The sequence below is a fragment of the Salmo salar genome, unplaced genomic scaffold (genome assembly GCF_905237065.1).
Source record: "Salmo salar unplaced genomic scaffold, Ssal_v3.1, whole genome shotgun sequence".
In the NCBI taxonomy this organism is placed as follows: Eukaryota; Metazoa; Chordata; class Actinopteri; order Salmoniformes; family Salmonidae; genus Salmo; species Salmo salar.
In genome coordinates, this window is record NW_025547989.1 from 203,112 (window position 1) to 222,801 (window position 19,690).

At 49.9% G+C, this 19,690-nt stretch overlaps 2 protein-coding genes across 8 annotated transcripts in view; one reads left to right on the forward strand and one right to left on the reverse strand.

Moving 5' to 3' along the window:
• LOC106597706 (uncharacterized) overlaps positions 1-19,690 on the reverse strand; it is a 159,546-nt gene that overhangs the window by 48,076 nt on the left and 91,780 nt on the right. The window lies entirely within an intron of this gene.
• LOC106583397 (butyrophilin-like protein 2) overlaps positions 1-19,690 on the forward strand; it is a 99,488-nt gene that overhangs the window by 31,875 nt on the left and 47,923 nt on the right. For both annotated transcript variants that reach the window (XM_045711790.1, XM_045711789.1), the window contains exon 7: positions 773-1,057. In XM_045711790.1, the coding sequence (XP_045567746.1) occupies positions 773-1,057 (285 nt within the window). The remainder of the gene's footprint in view (positions 1-772; positions 1,058-19,690) is intronic.

A 19,690-nucleotide genomic window follows, 5' to 3' on the forward strand; every position in this document is an offset into this window, starting at 1 on the left:
GTGTAAAAGAGGGGGGGTGGGGGGGCACACAATGCAAATATTCTGGGTAGCCATTTGATTAGATGTTCAGGAGTCTTATGGCTTGGGGGGGTAGAAGCTGATTAGAAGCCTCTTGGACCTTGGTGCTCTGGTACCGCTTACCGTGTGGTAGCAGAGAGAACAGTCTATGACTGGGGTGGATGGGGTCTTTTACCATTTTTAGTGCCTTCCTCTGACACCACCTGGTAAAGAGGTCCTGGATGGCAGGAAGCTTGGCCCCAGTAACGTACTGGGTCGTACGCACTACCCTCTGTAGTGCCTTGCGGTCAGATGCCGAGCAGTTGCCATACCAGGCAGTGATGCAACCAGTCAGGATGCTCTTGATGGTGCAGCTGTAAAACCTTTTCAGGATCTGAGGACCCATGGCAAATATTTTTAGTTTCCTGAGGGTGTATAGCCTTCCCTGTAGCTCAGTTGGTAGAGCATGGTGTTTGCAACACCAGGGGGTTCTGGTGGGTTCGATTCCCACGGGGGGCCAGCACAGGAAAAAAAAAAAAAAAATGTATGAAATATATGCATTCACTACTGTAAGTCGCTCTGGATAAGAGCGTCTGCTAAATGACTGAAATGTAAAAATGTATAGATATCGTCGTGCCCTCTTCATGACTGTCTTGGTATGTTTGGACCATGTTTGTTTTTTGGTGATGTGTATCAGCCAGTGATCTGTTTTATCTTGTATCTGTGTAGGTGCTGTATCTCAGCCAGTGATCTGTTTTATCTTGTATCTGTGTAGGTGCTGTATCCCAGCCAGTGATATCTATTGATGGAACCAAAGACTGGGGGGTGGTCCTGAAGTGTGAGTCTGGAGGCTGGTTTCCTGAACCTGAGATGGAGTGGCTGGACAGTTCTGGAACCATCCTCCCTGCTGATGGACCTCCAGAGAGACACAGGGACTCAGAGGGCCTCTACACTGTGAGACGACATGTCACCGTGAACCAGACTGACACCAACAGGTTCACCTGTAGAGTTCAACAGCAGGAGATCAACCACATGAAGGAGACAGAGATTCATGTCCCAGGTGAGGTCTTCATTGGTTAACCCAAATACCTGAGACACCTTGTTAGTTAGACTTGTTTGTGGAGGACGGTTTCCTAGGGGATGACCATATTGGTCTGTTGTCAGTTGTATTTATAAATGATGTTCTTGCAGCTTTTGTCTACATGTTGATAAAACATATTAAAGGTGAGTTTAACCTTGATCCTCTGACTGGTCCTTGATGTCACATCATTAAGAGTCCCTCAGTCAGAGATATTAAACCTCTACTGGCTGTACTGGGTAGAGAGGAACCAGGCTCTGAGGGGTGACCAGTCCTCTACTGGCTGTACTGGGTAGAGAGGAACCAGGCTCTGAGGGGTAACCTGACTGTACTGGGTAGACCAGAGGAACCAGGCTCTGAGGGGTGATTAGTCATCTACTGGCTGTACTGGGTAGACCAGAGGAACCAGGCTCTGAGGGGTGACCAGTCCTCTACTGGCTGTACTGGGTAGACCAGAGGAACCAGGCTCTGAGGGGTGACCAGTCCTATACTGACTGTACTGGGTAGACCAGAGGAACCAGGCTCTGAGGGGTGACCAGTCCTCTACTGGCTGTACTGGGTAAAAAAGAGGAACCTGGCTCTGAGGGGTGAGCTGTCCTCTACTGGCTGTAATGGGTAGACCAGAGGAACCAGGCTCTGAGGGGTGACCAGTCCTCTACTGGCTGTACTGGGTAGAGAGGAACCAGGCTCTGAGGGGTGATCAGTCCTCTACTGTCTGTACTGGGTAGAGAGGAACCAGGCTCTGAGGGGTGACCAGTCCTCTACTGGCGATACTGCGTAGAAAGGAACCAGGCTCTAATTGGTGACCAGTCCTCTACTGGCTGTACTGGGTAGACCAGAGGAACCAGGCTCTGAGGGGTGACCAGTCCTCTACTGGCTGTACTGGGTAGACCAGAGGAACCAGGCACTGTGGGGTGACCAGTCCTCTACTGTCTGTACTGGGTAGACCAGAGGAACCAGGCTCTGAGGGGTGGCCAGTCCTCTACTGGCTGGACTGCGTAGAAAGGAACCAGGCTCTAATTGGTGACCAGTCCTCTACTGGCTTTACTGGGTAGACCAGAGGAACCAGGCTCTGAGGGGTGACCAGTCCTCTACTGGCTGTACTGGGTAGACCAGAGGAACCAGGCTCCGAGGGGTGACCAGTCCTCTACTGACTGTACTGGCTAGACCAGAGGAACCAGGCTCTGGGGGGTGACCAGTCCTCTACTGGCTGTACTGGGTAAACCAGAGGAACCAGGCTCTGAGGGGTGACCAGTCCTCTACTGGCTGTGCTGGTGTCGTGTCTTTTACTATGCCGGATTAAGTGATATGACATGCTAACCTATAAAATTATTTCTCTGTAATGAATATTACCTGATTAAGCTAATCATGTAAATGTAATTAACTAGAAAGTCGGGGCACCACGGAAGAATGTTTATAGAGCCGTTATCTTCCGAATAAACTCTTAAAATACTTAGTAATATTTTACATCGATAGCAGTCAATATTAAAACCTCTTGGGGCTAGGTGGGACGCTAGCGTGCCACCCGTGGTGCACTCCATCAACAGCAGGTGCATTTCAAGAGCGGCAAATTTGAATCCAAATAAATGTCAAAATTCAAATTTTTCAAATATACAACTATTTTACACCATTTGAAAGATAAACATCTCCTTAATCTAACCACGTTTTACGATTTCAAAAAGGTTTTACGGCGAAAGCATAAATTTAGAGTATGTTAGGACAGTACATTTACAAGAGTTGTGTGTAATGTTTTGTCAAGTCAAAGACAGGGTCACCAAAACCATAAAACCAGCTAAAATGATGCACTAACCTTTTACAATCTCCATCAGATGACACTCCTAGGACATTATGTTAGACAATGCATGCATTTTTAGTTCTATCAAGTTCATATTTATATCCAAAAACAGCGTTTTACTATGGCATTGATGTTGAGGAAATCGTTTCCTCCAATAACCGGCAGTCAAGTCAGCGTAACAAATTAAATAATTAAAATTAGAAAACATTGGTAAAATATTATATTGTCATTTAAAGAATTATAGATTTACATCTCTTGAACGCAATCAACTTGCCAGATTTAAAAATAACCTTACTGGGAAATCACACTTTGCAATAATCTGAGCACTGCGCCCAGAAAAATACGCGCGTGCGATACAGACTAGACGTCATGTTGGGGAGATCTAAAATCGAAAATACTATGTAAATAATCCATTACCTTTGATTCTCTTCATCAGATGTCACTTCCAGGTATCACAGGTCCATAACGAATGTAGTTTTGTTCAAAAAAGCTCATCATTTATGTCCAAAAATCTCCGTCTCGTTAGCACATGATGTAAGCCAGCCGGACTTCTCGTCATGAACGAGGGGAAAAAATATATTTCCGTTCGTTCAAACATGTCAAACGTTGTATAGCATAAATCATTAGGGCCTTTTTAACCAGAACATGAATAATATTCAAGGTGGACGAATGCATACTCTTTTATAACGTATTGGAACGAGGGTACCCAACATGAACTAGCGCGCCAGGTGTCTAATGGGACATCAACGTTCCATGGCTCTTGTTCGGTCAGATCTCCCTCCAGAAGACTCAAAACACTTTGTAAAGGCTGGTGACATCTAGTGGAAGCAATAGGAAGTGCCAAAATATTCCTAAACCCCTGTGTTTTTCAATGGGATAGGTTTAAAGTCAATACAACACATCAGGTATCCACTTCCTGTCAGAAAATGTCTCAGTGTTTTGCCTGCCAAATGAGTTCTGTTATACTCACAGACACCATTCAAACAGTTTTGGAAACTTTAGAGTGTTTTCTATCCATATATAATAAGTATATGCATATTCTAGTTACTGGGTAGGATTAGTAACCAGATTAAATCGGGTACATTTTTTTTATCCAGACGTGCAAATGCTGCCCCCTAGACCCAACAGGTTAACCCTTATCTTATTTTCAGTCTCATAATGAAAGTTGTAAATTCTTGGCTATCTTCACGAACCCTGGCTAACAAGTTGAATCAGCAATACAAAATTGGGTTTAACTATTTATTTACTAAATACCTAAACTAATCACACAGAATTACAAATACACAGAATACAAAAAATGTCGTATGATGGCTGGTTACACAAAGTAAAGGGGGTTGGGCTTGAATGAAAGAGCGGGAAGACTTAGGAACAAAGAACCAGCAGCTATGCTATCGTAAATACAGTATCTTATGCGTTCTAAATTACTGCCCATTTGGAAAAGGAAAATGCAATAAATATTTACTCTGAGCTGCGCTCGGTAGATTGGTCGTAGATGCTGGCCGGGTTGGCCAACAGATCTTCCTGTCGGAAGAATGTCTCTGGTGGTAAATTGGATACGTGGTTGTATCTTCGTCTGTTTGTTAGACTGAATCCGTCGTCCGTCCTTTCCTAGCCCACGTCTACAGCGGCCGCTGCTAACTCAACGGCTAGGAAGTATCACTTCTGTAGTGAATAAGCTCAAAGTTCATACCATTCGCCACCAAAGCTCACGTTGGCTTAGTTCTGTACTTGACATGTGTGTCCTTCTAACGTGAGGCTGCAGACCTCACGTACTGGAACCTGTGGTTATCTTTTCGTCAAAGGCTTATATAGTGGAGAGGGGGAAGGATGTGTTTCATCGTTTATAACCCCTGTCTCTTCACAGGGGTGGGCCACTGATCAAGCAGGGCACTTTCCTTATGAAAACCCAATTCTCTCATTTGGAAGCTAAAATTACATTTAATCTCCTAACAAACAATTTCAATATCAAACATTTCAATTGCATAACAATTCCATGTGACTCTGATAACTAGAGGGTGTATACTTTCCCAGGTACAGTTTATGTCGTCCTGTCATCAGTCATAATGTCTCAGATGACAACCGAACTGACATCCATACTCATTACGTTCCAAAGCATATTTCCAACTGGTTTTATTACCAAAATATGGTTCCTTTCCCCATTTGTTTGATGTTCCCAGACTCTCTATATTTAACACAGGCTATTCAAGTCCTTCAGTAGGGTCAGAAAGAGAGGGGAAGGGAGAAAGGTATTTATGGGGGGGTCATAAACCTTACCCACAGGCCAACGTCATGACAGTCCCCCCATGTTGGGTTCAATCTTGCGATTAACCTGCATGTTGTAAACCAACAAAAAAATGAACGTGGGTTGTCCTGGTTGTGGATCATCGTTGTGGTCCCCATCTGGCGGTCGACCCGGGTAGGGTGTCTGTAAATGAAGAAGTCCGCTCCAAGGCTGGGCAGCAGATGTCCAGTTGGTGGTTGCTATTGCAGTTCCCCCTCTGGTGGTCGACCCGGGTAGGGTCTCTGCAAATGAAGAAGTCCGTTCCATGGCTAGGCAGCGGATGTCCGGATTGGGATCGCCGTTCCGGACCCGTCGTCTGGTCGTTCAGACTGGAATATCTGGGCAGTAACTTAGGCAGATGTTAACAACGCACACACACTCATGAAATATATCATTACATTTCCTCCCAAATGAGCGGCATTGTGGCACTAACTGGTGGTTGTATGGGGGAGTAGTGTATGGCTCTATCACTTTCTATGTGCCGAAGAAAATGAAACAAAATGAATGAAAACATAAACAAAACAAAATATAGTTATGCCACCTTAATCATCTAATTGGACTGTATTCTATCTACGTCCATGGTCTTGGCAAAATGACCCTATCATGGCATTGTCTAATGTCATATCTAGGGCTTTCCTAATTTGCGGGGTGGCGCTTAGGGTACTATCCTAAGTTGACAACTATATGACAAGTCTACAGCTGTAAGGCACTAGTTTTGGGCAGTCTACAGGGATGAACTATGACCTTCTGGTTAGAAAACTGGTGAGTGCTGTAGAGTCAAAGGCCTAGAAGTAAATGTTCAACTTTACTAAGGCTGGTATTTTGCTTGGACCCTTAAGTGGTCCTAGCATAAATCCTAATTGGATGTTCCGTTGTGCATGTGCGTTTATGCTTACACAAGCGCGCATGTCAAGGGAAGAAAACCAAGTAGTTCTGTAGTAGTGTTTCTACAAGTCACTGTGTCTTCCACTATTGTAGTGGCGATAGGTATGAAGTCTATTACATAGCTATGTTATCCACGGAGGAGCTAACCTCACGACGGAAGTACTCTTTAAGTATTGGACCAGTCGTACGTGGTGTGATCATGGTTCATGACTTCTAATAACTTTTCTCCTGAACGGAGGGTTCTTATTTATTAGTGGCGTGTGTGTTAACCATTGGAAGAGTGCAATGGAGATTCCCTTCCCCGTGTTGCACTCTGAGTGACTCCCATGTCGCTATTATCAATAGCAATTAAACTTGTGAGGTTACTAATCCTCTTACTGAGTGTTGCTGGACTGACTGTGGTATTGGTACTGGTATTCAAGGGGTCCAGTTGTCCTACCGATTTATTCTGAAATATTATCTACCGGAACACATGATTGGAGCATATTACTAGTTGTATTGTAGTTGAACCTACACATGGCAAGGAATTATTATTGTTGCCATTTGTTTTGGAGGTGGACAAGTCCACTGGACTTCCTTTACGACCAGTGTGGTACACCTCAGTACTATCTTAGATGTGTTCTAATATAATCCCCGTCTAGGGGCCTGTCTGCTCCTCACTGTTCTCATAGGGAGTTTACAACTAGATTTGATTTATGCTCTGGCGGCCTCGTACGGTGTTGTCCGTAGTCTCGACCCCCCCACCGGCCTCGATGAGCCTCATCATGGGTCTGGGCTACTATTCCCCCCCTTTGTGTCTCGGGACCCCTCCACCAGCGGGTGGCGTTGGTGTCCGAGGCGCAAACGAAAAGGTCGGACCGTATGTACGTGTTTTCAGTGGCCGCATTGTTATGAGAATGGCTGTAACCTTTCAACCAAATCTCCTGGTGTTTGTGCTTCAACACCCTCAGTGGCTGTCGAGGTCTGTCAGTCACCACCGCGTCCGCGTGTGGCAACCTCTTCAGTACCTGCAAACAGACGAGGATATCGGTCTGTGATATCACAAAGTGTTTCACCAGTGGGAGTCATCGGGTCAGTTGCTGGACTGACACCATTAGTGTCATTGTAAGGGGTGACAGTCACCAACAAAGCAGAAGGTGTATCATCGGAAGCAGAGTGTACTCTGCGCATCAATGTTTTTCTTGCTGAGACGGCCGCAGTGCTTGCGGAAGTGTCCGAAGGGCAAGAGAAGTTCATCTCAACTACCGTATTGCACGACTGCAAGGAGGAGGGAAGTTGCTCATTCACAGAGACAGCTGGCTCGAAATCATGAAAAGAATGGTCAATCAGATTGGCTGATGGAATGTGTCGAGATATCGTAATATCTCCTTGGATCGGATTCTGCACCAAGAGGTTTCTAAACGTCTTTTTCCCAAGGGGTGCTTTCGACAGATACCCCTCGTGAATGACTGCGTTGCAACTAGCGTTAGGGGAAGACAGTGTGGTCAGTGAAGAAGGCACTGTGGCCTGTGACCATACCTGGTTGGTTTTCCAATCCATCAATGGGAGTAACCGATCCATCAAGTCTGCTCCAAGTAGCAGGGGTACAGTTTCGAGGCTGGTAACATACACAGGGTGAACGAGCGATACGTCCTTGAAGTGTAGTTTCAGCATGACTCTCAATGTGAGAGGCGAGGTAGTCTGAGTGTCTCCTCGAAGTGTAGTTTCGCATCGTTCCACTTTTAACCACCGTTTAGTTGGCTTCAAAGCCCTTTTGAGATCATCAAACAATGTTTGAGAGATAAGTGATATTGTCGCACCTGAATCAATTAGCGCATGACAAGTTAAGCAGTCCTCCAGGACTGTTTCCAGGTATGGCCGTTTAGATTCGTGGTTAGTGGACATATTCCCCACAAAGTGGAGTGGTCGTTCGCAACGACGTGATGTGCCATTTCTGTTCAAGGTGGAAGCAGATTGACTTTTCCGATTTTGAATGGGCTTGGCTTTAATCTTACATCTAGACGTTCCGCTAGCGGAACACCTGCTCCAATATCCAATGATAGGCGTGGCGCGAATTACAAATTCCTCAAAAATACAAAAACTTCAATTTTTCAAACATATGACTATTTCACAGCATTTTAAAGATAAGACTCTCCTTTATATAACCACACTGTCCGATTTCAAAAAGGCTTTACAACGAAAGCAAAACATTAGATTATGTCAGCAGAGTACCAAGCCAGAAATAATCAGACACCCATTTTTCAAGCTAGCATATATTGTCACAAAAACCCAGAAGACAGCTAAATGCAGCACTAACCTTTGATGATCTTCATCAGATGACAACCCTAGGACATTATGTTATACAATACATGCATGTTTTGTTCAATCAAGTTCATATTTATATCAAAAACCAGCTTTTTACATTAGCATGTGACGTTCAGAACTAGCATACCCCCCGCAAACTTCCGGCGAATTCACTAAGAATTTACTAAATTACTCACGATAAACGTTCACAAAAAGCATAACAATTATTTTAAGAATTATAGATACAGAACTCCTCTATGCACTCGGTATGTCCGATTTTAAAATAGCTTTTTGGTGAAAGCACATTTTGCAATATTCTAAGTACATAGCCCAGGCATCACGGGCTAGCTATTTAGACACCCGGCAAGTTTAGCACTCACCAATATCAGGTTTACTATTATAAAAGTTTGATTACCTTTTGTTGTCTTCGTCAGAATGCACTCCCAGGACTGCTACTTCAATAACAAATGTTGGTTTGGTCCAAAATAATCCATCTTTATATCCGAATAGCGGCGTTTTGTTCGTGCGTCCCAGACACTATCTGAAATGGTAAATCAGGGTCGTGCGCATGGCGCAATTCGTGACAAAAAAAATCTAAATATTTCATTACCGTACTTCGAAGCATGTCAACTGCTGTTTAAAATCCATTTTTATGCCATTTTTCTCGTAAAAAAGCGATAATATTCCGACCGGGAATGTCCATTTAGCTAAACAGAGGAATGTAAACAAAGCTTTCGGTCGACGCAGGCACGAGCCTGAGTCTCACAGTACTGTAACCAGCCACTACCCAAACGCGCTACTTTTTTTCAGCCAGAGCCTGCAAAGCCACGATTCAGCTTTTTACCGCCTTCTGAGACCCTATGGCAGCCGTAGGAAGTGTCACGGGACAGCTAAGATCCTCACTCTTCAATAAACAGAGACAAGAAGAACGACACCTTGTCAGACAGGCCACTTCCTGCATGAAATCTTCTCAGGTTTTTGCCTGCCATATGAGTTCTGTTATACTCACAGACACCATTCAAACAGTTTTAGAAACTTTGGAGTGTTTTCTATCCAAAGCCAATAATTATATGCATATTCTAGTTACTGGGCAGGAGTAGTAACCAGATTAAATCGGGTACGTTTTTTATCCAGCCGTGAAAATACTGCCCCTAGCCATAACAGGTTAAAAGATCCACTTGAGAATGTAAATCTGGCAATTTCACTTATTAGTTCAATTGAATAAGACATCGATATCCGTCTGGATATCACGAGTAACGACTTGAGTGTCACCTGACTAATTCTTCTTGAAGGGAAGTACTGGTGACTCTTCAGAGGTCCCTGCTGGCACACGCTGAAATCAAGCGGAAGTACCCAGGGCGGGACTCATACAGAACTGTATAGTTTATGCTACCCACTGACTACGTCAGAGCACAACACGGAGGCGATTCTCCAGAGCACACACGCACCAATAATTCCGGTATACAATTCCCATAATGTATATAATAAACTTGGTATATTATGTAATCTGCTTTTCAATTTTATATAGGCTGAATCAAAATGAAAGCGTCATCCTATTTTAGATTCCTCGCACGGGGGCTCCAAATGTGTCACTGATTGAAATGACCCAAACGTGCGTCCTAGAATTTATAGAGTTATAGAGTCCACACAGGGTGCGCCAAATATGTCTGTTCAGACACTTTTCGGATCATTGAACAATGTTAAATTCTTAGGAAGCAGAGTATTCTCTGGGCTAACAAGTAGGCCAAAGTAATCTGAAATTGGGTTTAACTATTTATTTACTAAATACCTAAACTAATCACACAGAATTACAAATACACAGAATACAAAAAATGTCGTATGATGGCTGGTTACACAAAGTAAAGGGGGTTGGGCTTGAATGAAAGAGCGGGAAGACTTAGGAACAAAGAACCAGCAGCTATGCTATCGTAAATACAGTATCTTATGCGTTCTAAATTACTGCCCATTTGGAAAAGGAAAATGCAATAAATATTTACTCTGAGCTGCGCTTCGGTAGATTGGTCGTAGATGCTGGCCGGGTTGGCCAACAGATCTTCCTGTCGGAAGAATGTCTCTGGTGGTAAATTGGATACGTGGTTGTATCTTCGTCTGTTTGTTAGACTGGATCCGTCGTCCGTCCTTTCCTAGCCCACGTCTACAGCGGCCGCTGCTAACTCAACGGCTAGGAAGTATCACTTCTGTAGTGAATAAGCTCAAAGTTCATACCATTCGCCACCAAAGCTCACGTTGGCTTAGTTCTGTACTTGACATGTGTGTCCTTCTAACGTAGAGGCTGCAGACCTCACGTACTGGAACCTGTGGTTATCTTTTTGTCAAAGGCTTATATAGTGGAGAGGGGGAAGGATGTGTTTCATCGTTTATAACCCCTGTCTCTTCACAGGGGTGGGCCACTGATCAAGCAGGGCACTTTCCTTATGAAAACCCAATTCTCTCATTTGGAAGCTAAAATTACATTTAATCTCCTAACAAACAATTTCAATATCAAACATTTCAATTGCATAACAATTCCATGTGACTCTGATAACTAGAGGGTGTATACTTTCCCAGGTACAGTTTATGTCGTCCTGTCATCAGTCATAATGTCTCAGATGACAACCGAACTGACATCCATACTCATTACGTTCCAAAGCATATTTCCAACTGGTTTAATTACCAAATTATGGTTCCTTTCCCCATTTGTTTGATGTTCCCAGACTCTCTATATTTAACACAGGCTATTCAAGTCCGTCAGTAGGGTAAGAAAGAGAGGGGAAGGGAGAAAGCTATTTATGGGGGGGTCATAAACCTTACCCACAGGCCAACGTCATGACACTGGGTAGAGAGGAACCAGGCTCTGAGGGGTGACCAGTCCTCTACTGGCTCTACTGGGTAAACCAGAGGAACCAAGCTCTGAGGGGTGACCAGTCCTCTACTGGCTGTACTGGGTAGACCAGAGGAACCAGGCTCTGAGGGGTGACCAGTCCTCTACTGGCTGCACTGGGTAGAGAGGAACCAGGCTCTGAGGTGTGACCAGTCCTCTACTGGCTGTACTGGGTAGAGAGGAACCAGGCTCTGAGGGGTGACCAGTCCTCTACTGGCTGTACTGGGTAAACCAGAGGAACCAGGCTCTGAGGGGTGACCAGTCCTCTACTGGCTGTACTGGGTAGACCAGAGGAACCAGGCTCTGAGGGGTGACCAGTCCTCTACTGTCTGTACTGGGTAGACCAGAAGAACCAGGCTCTGAGGGGTGACCAGTCCTCTACTGGCTGTACTGGGTAGACCAGAGGAACCAGGCTCCGAAAGGTGACCAGTCCTCTACTGGCTGTACTGGGTAGACCAGAGGAACCAGGCTCCGAAAGGTGACCAGTCCTCTACTGACTGTACTGGCTAGACCAGAGGAACCAGGCTCTGGGGGGTGACCAGTCCTCTACTGGCTGTACTTGGTAAACCAGAGGAACCAGGCTCTGAGGGGTGACCAGTCCTCTACTGGCTGTACTGGGTAGACCAGAGGAACCAGGCTCTGAGGGGTGACCAGTCCTCTACTGCCTGCACTGGGTAGAGAGGAACCAGGCTCTGAGGGGTGACCAGTCCTCTACTGGCTGTACTTGGTAAACCAGAGGAACCAGGCTCTGAGGGGTGACCAGTCCTCTACCTGCTGTACTGGGTAGAGAGGAACCAGGCTCTGAGGGGTGACCAGTCATCTACTGGCTGCACTCGGTAGAGAGGAACCAGGCTCTGAGGGGTGACCAGTCCTCTACTGGCTGTACTGGGTAGAGAGGAACCAGGCTCTGAGGGGTGACCAGCCCTCAATTGGCTGTACTGGGTAGAGAGGAACCAGGCTCTGAGGGGTGACCAGTCATCTACTGGCTGCACTCGGTAGAGAGGAACCAGGCTCTGAGGGGTGACCAGTCCTCTACTGGCTGTACTGGGTAGAGAGGAACCAGGCTCTGATGGGTGACCAGCCCTCAATTGGCTGTACTGGGTAGAGAGGAACCAGGCTCTGAGGGGTGACCAGTCCTCTACTGGCTGTACTGGGTAGAGAGGAACCAGGCTCTGAGGGGTGACCAGTCCTCTACTGGCTGTACTGGGTAAACCAGAGGAACCAGGCTCTGAGGGGTGACCAGTCATCTACTGGCTGTACTGGGTAGAGAGGAACCAGGCTCTGAGGGGTGACCAGTCCTCTACTGGCTGTACTGGGTAGACCAGAGGAACCAGGCTCTGAGGGGTGACCAGTCCTCTACTGGCTGTACTGGGTAGAGAGGAACCAGGCTCTGAGGGGTGACCAGTCCTCTACTGGCTGTACTGTGTAAACCAGAGGAACCAGGCTCTGAGGGGTGACCAGTCCTCTACTGGCTGTACTGGGTAGACCATAGGAACCAGGCTCTGAGGGGTGACCAGTCCTCTACTGGCTGCACTGGGTAGAGAGGAACCAGGCTCTGAGGTGTGACCAGTCCTCTACTGGCTGTACGAGGTAGACCAGAGGAACCAGGCTCTGAGGGGTGACCAGTCCTATACTGGCTGTACTGGGTAGACCAGAGGAACCAATCTCTGAGGGGTGACCAGTCCTCTACTGGCTGTACTGGGTAAACCAGAGGAACCAGGCTCCGAAAGGTGACCAGTCCTCTACTGACTGTACTGGGTAGAGAGGAACCAGGCTCTGAGGGGTGACCAGTCCTCTACTGGCTGTACTGGGTAGAGAGGAACCAGGCTCTGAGGGGTGACCAGCCCTCAATTGGCTGTACTGGGTAGAGAGGAACCAGGCTCTGAGGGGTGACCAGTCCTCTACTGGCTGTACTGGGTAGAGAGGAACCAGGCTCTGAGGGGTGACCAGTCCTCTACTGGCTGTACTGGGTAAACCAGAGGAACCAGGCTCTGAGGGGTGACCAGTCATCTACTGGCTGTACTGGGTAGAGAGGAACCAGGCTCTGAGGGGTGACCAGCCCTCAATTGGCTGTACTGGGTAGAGAGGAACCAGGCTCTGATGGGTGACCAGTCCTCTACTGGCTGTACTGGGTAGAGAGGAACCAGGCTCTGAGGGGTGACCAGTCCTCTACTGGCTGTACTGGGTAGAGAGGAACCAGGCTCTGAGGGGTGACCAGCCCTCAATTGGCTGTACTGGGTAGAGAGGAACCAGGCTCTGAGGGGTGACCAGTCCTCTACTGGCTGTACTGGGTAGAGAGGAACCAGGCTCTGAGGGGTGACCAGTCCTCTACTGGCTGTACTGGGTAGACCAGAGGAACCAGACTCTGAGGGGTGACCAGTCCTCTACTGCCTGCACTGGGTAGAGAGGAACCAGGCTCTGAGGTGTGACCAGTCCTCTACTGGCTGTACTGGGTAGAGAGGAACCAGGCTCTGAGGGGTGACCAGTCCTCTACTGGCTGTACTGGGTAAACCAGAGGAACCAGGCTCTGAGGGGTGACCAGTCATCTACTGGCTGTACTGGGTAGAGAGGAACCAGGCTCTGAGGGGTGACCAGTCCTCTACTGGCTGTACTGGGTAGACCAGAGGAACCAGGCTCTGAGGGGTGACCAGTCCTCTACTGGCTGTACTGGGTAGACCAGAGGAACCAGGCTCTGAGGGGTGACCAGTCCTCTACTGCCTGCACTGGGTAGAGAGGAACCAGGCTCTGAGGGGTGACCAGTCCTCTACTGGCTGTACTTGGTAAACCAGAGGAACCAGGCTCTGAGGGGTGACCAGTCCTCTACCTGCTGTACTGGGTAGAGAGGAACCAGGCTCTGAGGGGTGACCAGTCATCTACTGGCTGCACTCGGTAGAGAGGAACCAGGCTCTGAGGGGTGACCAGTCCTCTACTGGCTGTACTGGGTAGAGAGGAACCAGGCTCTGAGGGGTGACCAGCCCTCAATTGGCTGTACTGGGTAGAGAGGAACCAGGCTCTGAGGGGTGACCAGTCATCTACTGGCTGCACTCGGTAGAGAGGAACCAGGCTCTGAGGGGTGACCAGTCCTCTACTGGCTGTACTGGGTAGAGAGGAACCAGGCTCTGAGGGGTGACCAGCCCTCAATTGGCTGTACTGGGTAGAGAGGAACCAGGCTCTGAGGGGTGACCAGTCCTCTACTGGCTGTACTGGGTAGAGAGGAACCAGGCTCTGAGGGGTGACCAGTCCTCTACTGGCTGTACTGGGTAAACCAGAGGAACCAGGCTCTGAGGGGTGACCAGTCATCTACTGGCTGTACTGGGTAGAGAGGAACCAGGCTCTGAGGGGTGACCAGTCCTCTACTGGCTGTACTGGGTAGACCAGAGGAACCAGGCTCTGAGGGGTGACCAGTCCTCTACTGGCTGTACTGGGTAGAGAGGAACCAGGCTCTGAGGGGTGACCAGTCCTCTACTGGCTGTACTGTGTAAACCAGAGGAACCAGGCTCTGAGGGGTGACCAGTCCTCTACTGGCTGTACTGGGTAGACCATAGGAACCAGGCTCTGAGGGATGACCAGTCCTCTACTGGCTGCACTGGGTAGAGAGGAACCAGGCTCTGAGGTGTGACCAGTCCTCTACTGGCTGTACGAGGTAGACCAGAGGAACCAGGCTCTGAGGGGTGACCAGTCCTATACTGGCTGTACTGGGTAGACCAGAGGAACCAATCTCTGAGGGGTGACCAGTCCTCTACTGGCTGTACTGGGTAAACCAGAGGAACCAGGCTCCGAAAGGTGACCAGTCCTCTACTGACTGTACTGGGTAGAGAGGAACCAGGCTCTGAGGGGTGACCAGTCCTCTACTGGCTGTACTGGGTAGAGAGGAACCAGGCTCTGAGGGGTGACCAGCCCTCAATTGGCTGTACTGGGTAGAGAGGAACCAGGCTCTGAGGGGTGACCAGTCCTCTACTGGCTGTACTGGGTAGAGAGGAACCAGGCTCTGAGGGGTGACCAGTCCTCTACTGGCTGTACTGGGTAAACCAGAGGAACCAGGCTCTGAGGGGTGACCAGTCATCTACTGGCTGTACTGGGTAGAGAGGAACCAGGCTCTGAGGGGTGACCAGCCCTCAATTGGCTGTACTGGGTAGAGAGGAACCAGGCTCTGAGGGGTGACCAGTCCTCTACTGGCTGTACTGGGTAGAGAGGAACCAGGCTCTGAGGGGTGACCAGTCCTCTACTGGCTGTACTGGGTAGAGAGGAACCAGGCTCTGAGGGGTGACCAGCCCTCAATTGGCTGTACTGGGTAGAGAGGAACCAGGCTCTGAGGGGTGACCAGTCCTCTACTGGCTGTACTGGGTAGAGAGGAACCAGGCTCTGAGGGGTGACCAGTCCTCTACTGGCTGTACTGGGTAGACCAGAGGAACCAGACTCTGAGGGGTGACCAGTCCTCTACTGCCTGCACTGGGTAGAGAGGAACCAGGCTCTGAGGTGTGACCAGTCCTCTACTGGCTGTACTGGGTAGAGAGGAACCAGGCTCTGAGGGGTGACCAGTCCTCTACTGGCTGTACTGGGTAAACCAGAGGAACCAGGCTCTGAGGGGTGACCAGTCATCTACTGGCTGTACTGGGTAGAGAGGAACCAGGCTCTGAGGGGTGACCAGTCCTCTACTGGCTGTACTGGGTAGACCAGAGGAACCAGGCTCTGAGGGGTGACCAGTCCTCTACTGGCTGTACTGGGTAGAGAGGAACCAGGCTCTGAGGGGTGACCAGTCCTCTACTGGCTGTACTGTGTAAACCAGAGGAACCAGGCTCTGAGGGGTGACCAGTCCTCTACTGGCTGTACTGGGTAGACCATAGGAACCAGGCTCTGAGGGGTGACCAGTCCTCTACTGGCTGCACTGGGTAGAGAGGAACCAGGCTCTGAGGTGTGACCAGTCCTCTACTGGCTGTACGAGGTAGACCAGAGGAACCAGGCTCTGAGGGGTGACCAGTCCTATACTGGCTGTACTGGGTAGACCAGAGGAACCAATCTCTGAGGGGAGACCAGTCCTCTACTGGCTGTACTGGGTAAACCAGAGGAACCAGGCTCCGAAAGGTGACCAGTCCTCTACTGACTGTACTGGGTAGAGAGGAACCAGGCTCTGAGGGGTGACCAGTCCTCTACTGGCTGTACTGGGTAGAGAGGAACCAGGCTCTGAGGGGTGACCAGCCCTCAATTGGCTGTACTGGGTAGAGAGGAACCAGGCTCTGAGGGGTGACCAGTCCTCTACTGGCTGTACTGGGTAGAGAGGAACCAGGCTCTGAGGGGTGACCAGTCCTCTACTGGCTGTACTGGGTAAACCAGAGGAACCAGGCTCTGAGGGGTGACCAGTCCTCTACTGGCTGTACTGGGTAGAGAGGAACCAGGCTCTGAGGGGTGATAAGTCCTCTACTGGCTGTACTGGGTAGACCAGAGGAACCAGGCTCTGAGGGGTGACCATTCCTCTACTGGCTGTACTGGGTAGACCAGAGGAACCAGGCTCTGAGGGGTGACCCGTCCTCTACTGGCTGCACTGGGTAGAGAGGAAGCAGGCTCTGAGGGGTGACCAGTCCTCTACTGGCTGTACTGTACTGGGTAGAGATGAACCAGGCTCTGAGGGGTGACCAGCCCTCAATTGGCTGTACTGGGTAGAGAGGAACCAGGCTCTGAGGGGTGACCAGTCCTCTACTGGCTGTACTGGGTAGAGAGGAACCAGGCTCTGAGGGGTGACCAGTCCTCTACTGGCTGTACTGGGTAAACCACAGGAACCAGGCTCTGAGGGGTGACCAGTCCTCTAATGGCTGTACTAGGTAGACCAGAGGAACCAGGCTCTGAGGGGTGACCCGTCCTCTACTGGCTGCACTGGGTTGAGAGGAACCAGGCTCTGAGGGGTGACCAGTCCTCTACTGGCTGTACTGGGTAGACCATAGGAACCAGGCTCTGAGGGGTGACCAGTCCTCTACTGGCTGCACTGGGTAGAGAGGAACCAGGCTCTGAGGTGTGACCAGTCCTCTACTGGCTGTACTGGGTAGACCAGAGGAACCAGGCTCTGAGGTGTGACCAGTCCTCTACTGGCTGTACTGGGTAGACCAGAGGAACCAGGCTCTGAGGGGTGACCAGTCCTCTACTGGCTGTACTGGGTAGACCATAGGAACCAGGCTCTGAGGGGTGACCAGTCCTCTACTGGCTGCACTGGGTAGAGAGGAACCAGGCTCTGAGGTGTGACCAGTCCTCTACTGGCTGTACTGGGTAGACCAGAGGAACCAGGCTCTGAGGGGTGACCAGTCCTCTACTGGCTGTACTGGGTAGACCAGAGGAACAAGGCTCTGAGGTGTGACCAGTCCTCTACTGGCTGTACTGGGTAGACCAGAAGAAACAGGCACTGAGAGGTGATAAGTCCTCTACTGGCTGTACAAGGTAGACCAGAGGAACCAGGCTCTGAGGGGTGACCAGTCCTATACTGGCTGTACTGGGTAGACCAGAGGAACCAGTCTCTGAGGGGTGACCAGTCCTCTACTGGCTGTACTGGGTAAACCAGAGGAACCAGGCTCCGAAAGGTGACCAGTCCTCTACTGACTGTACTGGGTAGAGAGGAACCAGGCTCTGAGGGGTGACCAGTCCTCTACTGGCTGTACTTGGTAAACCAGAGGAACCAGGCTCTGAGGGGTGACCAGTCCTCTACCTGCTGCACTGGGTAAAGAGGAACCAGGCTCTGAGGGGTGACCAGTCATCTACTGGCTGCACTCGGTAGAGAGGAACCAGGCTCTGAGGGGTGACCATTCCTCTACTGGCTGTACTGGGTAGAGAGGAACCAGGCACTGAGGGGTGACCAGCCCTCAATTGGCTGTACTGGGTAGAGAGGAACCAGGCTCTGAGGGGTGACCAGTCCTCTACTGGCTGTACTGGGTAGAGAGGAACCAGGCTCTGAGGGGTGACCAGTCCTCTACTGGCTGTACTGGGTAAACCAGAGGAACCAGGCTCTGAGGGGTGACCAGTCCTCTACTGGCTGTACTGGGTAGAGAGGAACCAGGCTCTGAGGGGTGACCAGCCCTCAATTGGCTGTACTGGGTAGAGAGGAACCAGGCTCTGAGGGGTGACCAGTCCTCTACTGGCTGTACTGGGTAGAGAGGAACCAGGCTCTGAGGGGTGACCAGTCCTCTACTGGCTGTACTGGGTAAACCAGAGGAACCAGGCTCTGAGGGGTGACCATTCCTCTACTGGCTGTACTGGGTAGACCAGAGGAACCAGGCTCTGAGGGGTGACCCGTCCTCTACTGGCTGCACTGGGTAGAGAGGAAGCAGGCTCTGAGGGGTGACCAGTCCTCTACTGGCTGTACTGGGTAGAGATGAACCAGGCTCTGAGGGGTGACCAGCCCTCAATTGGCTGTACTGGGTAGAGAGGAACCAGGCTCTGAGGGGTGACCAGTCCTCTACTGGCTGTACTGGGTAAACCAGAGGAACCAAGCTCTGAGGGGTGACCAATCCTCTACTGGCTGTACTGGGTAGACCAGAGGAACCAGGCTCTGAGGGGTGACCAGTCCTCTTCTGGCTGCACTGGGTAGAGAGGAACCAGGCTCTGAGATGTGACCAGTCCTCTACTGGCTGTACTGGGTAGAGAGGAACCAGGCTCTGAGGGATGACCAGTCCTCTACTGGCTGTACTGGGTAAACCAGAGGAACCAGGCTCTGAGGGGTGACCAGTCCTCTACTGGCTGTACTGGGTAGACCAGAGGAACCAGGCTCTGAGGTGTGATTAGTCCTCTACTGGCTGCACTGGGTAGAGAGGAACCAGGCTCTGAGGGGTGACCAGTCCTCTACTGGCTGTAATGGGTAGAGAGGAACCAGGCTCTGAGGGGTGACCAGTCCTCTACTGGCTGTACTGGGTAGAGAGGGACCAGGCTCTGAGGGGTGACCAGTCCTCTACTGGCTGTACTGGGTAAACCAGAGGAACCAGGCTCTGAGGGGTTGACCCGTCCTCTACTGGCTGCACTGGGTTGAGAGGAAGCAGGCTCTGAGGGTTGACCAGTCCTCTACTGGCTGTACTGGGTAGAGATGAACCAGGCTCTGAGGGGTGACCAGTCCTCTACTGACTATACTGGGTAAACCAGAGGAACCAGGCTCTGAGGGGTGACCAGTCTTCTACTGGCTGTACTGGGTATAGAGGAACCAGGCTCTGAGGGGTGACCAGTCCTCTACTGACTGTACTGGGTAGAGAGGAACCAGGCTCTGAGGGGTGACCTGACTGTACTGGGTAGACCAGAGGAACCAGGCTCTGAGGGGTGACCAGTCCTCTACTGGCTGTACTGGATAAACCAGAGGAACCAGGCTCTGAGGGGTGACCAGTCCTCTACTGGCTGTACTGGGTAGACCAGAGGAACCAGGCTCTGAGGGGTGACCAGTCCTCTACTGACTGTACTGGGTAGAGAGGAACCAGGCTCTGAGGGGTGACCAGTCCTCTACTGGCTGTACTTGGTAAACCAGAGGAA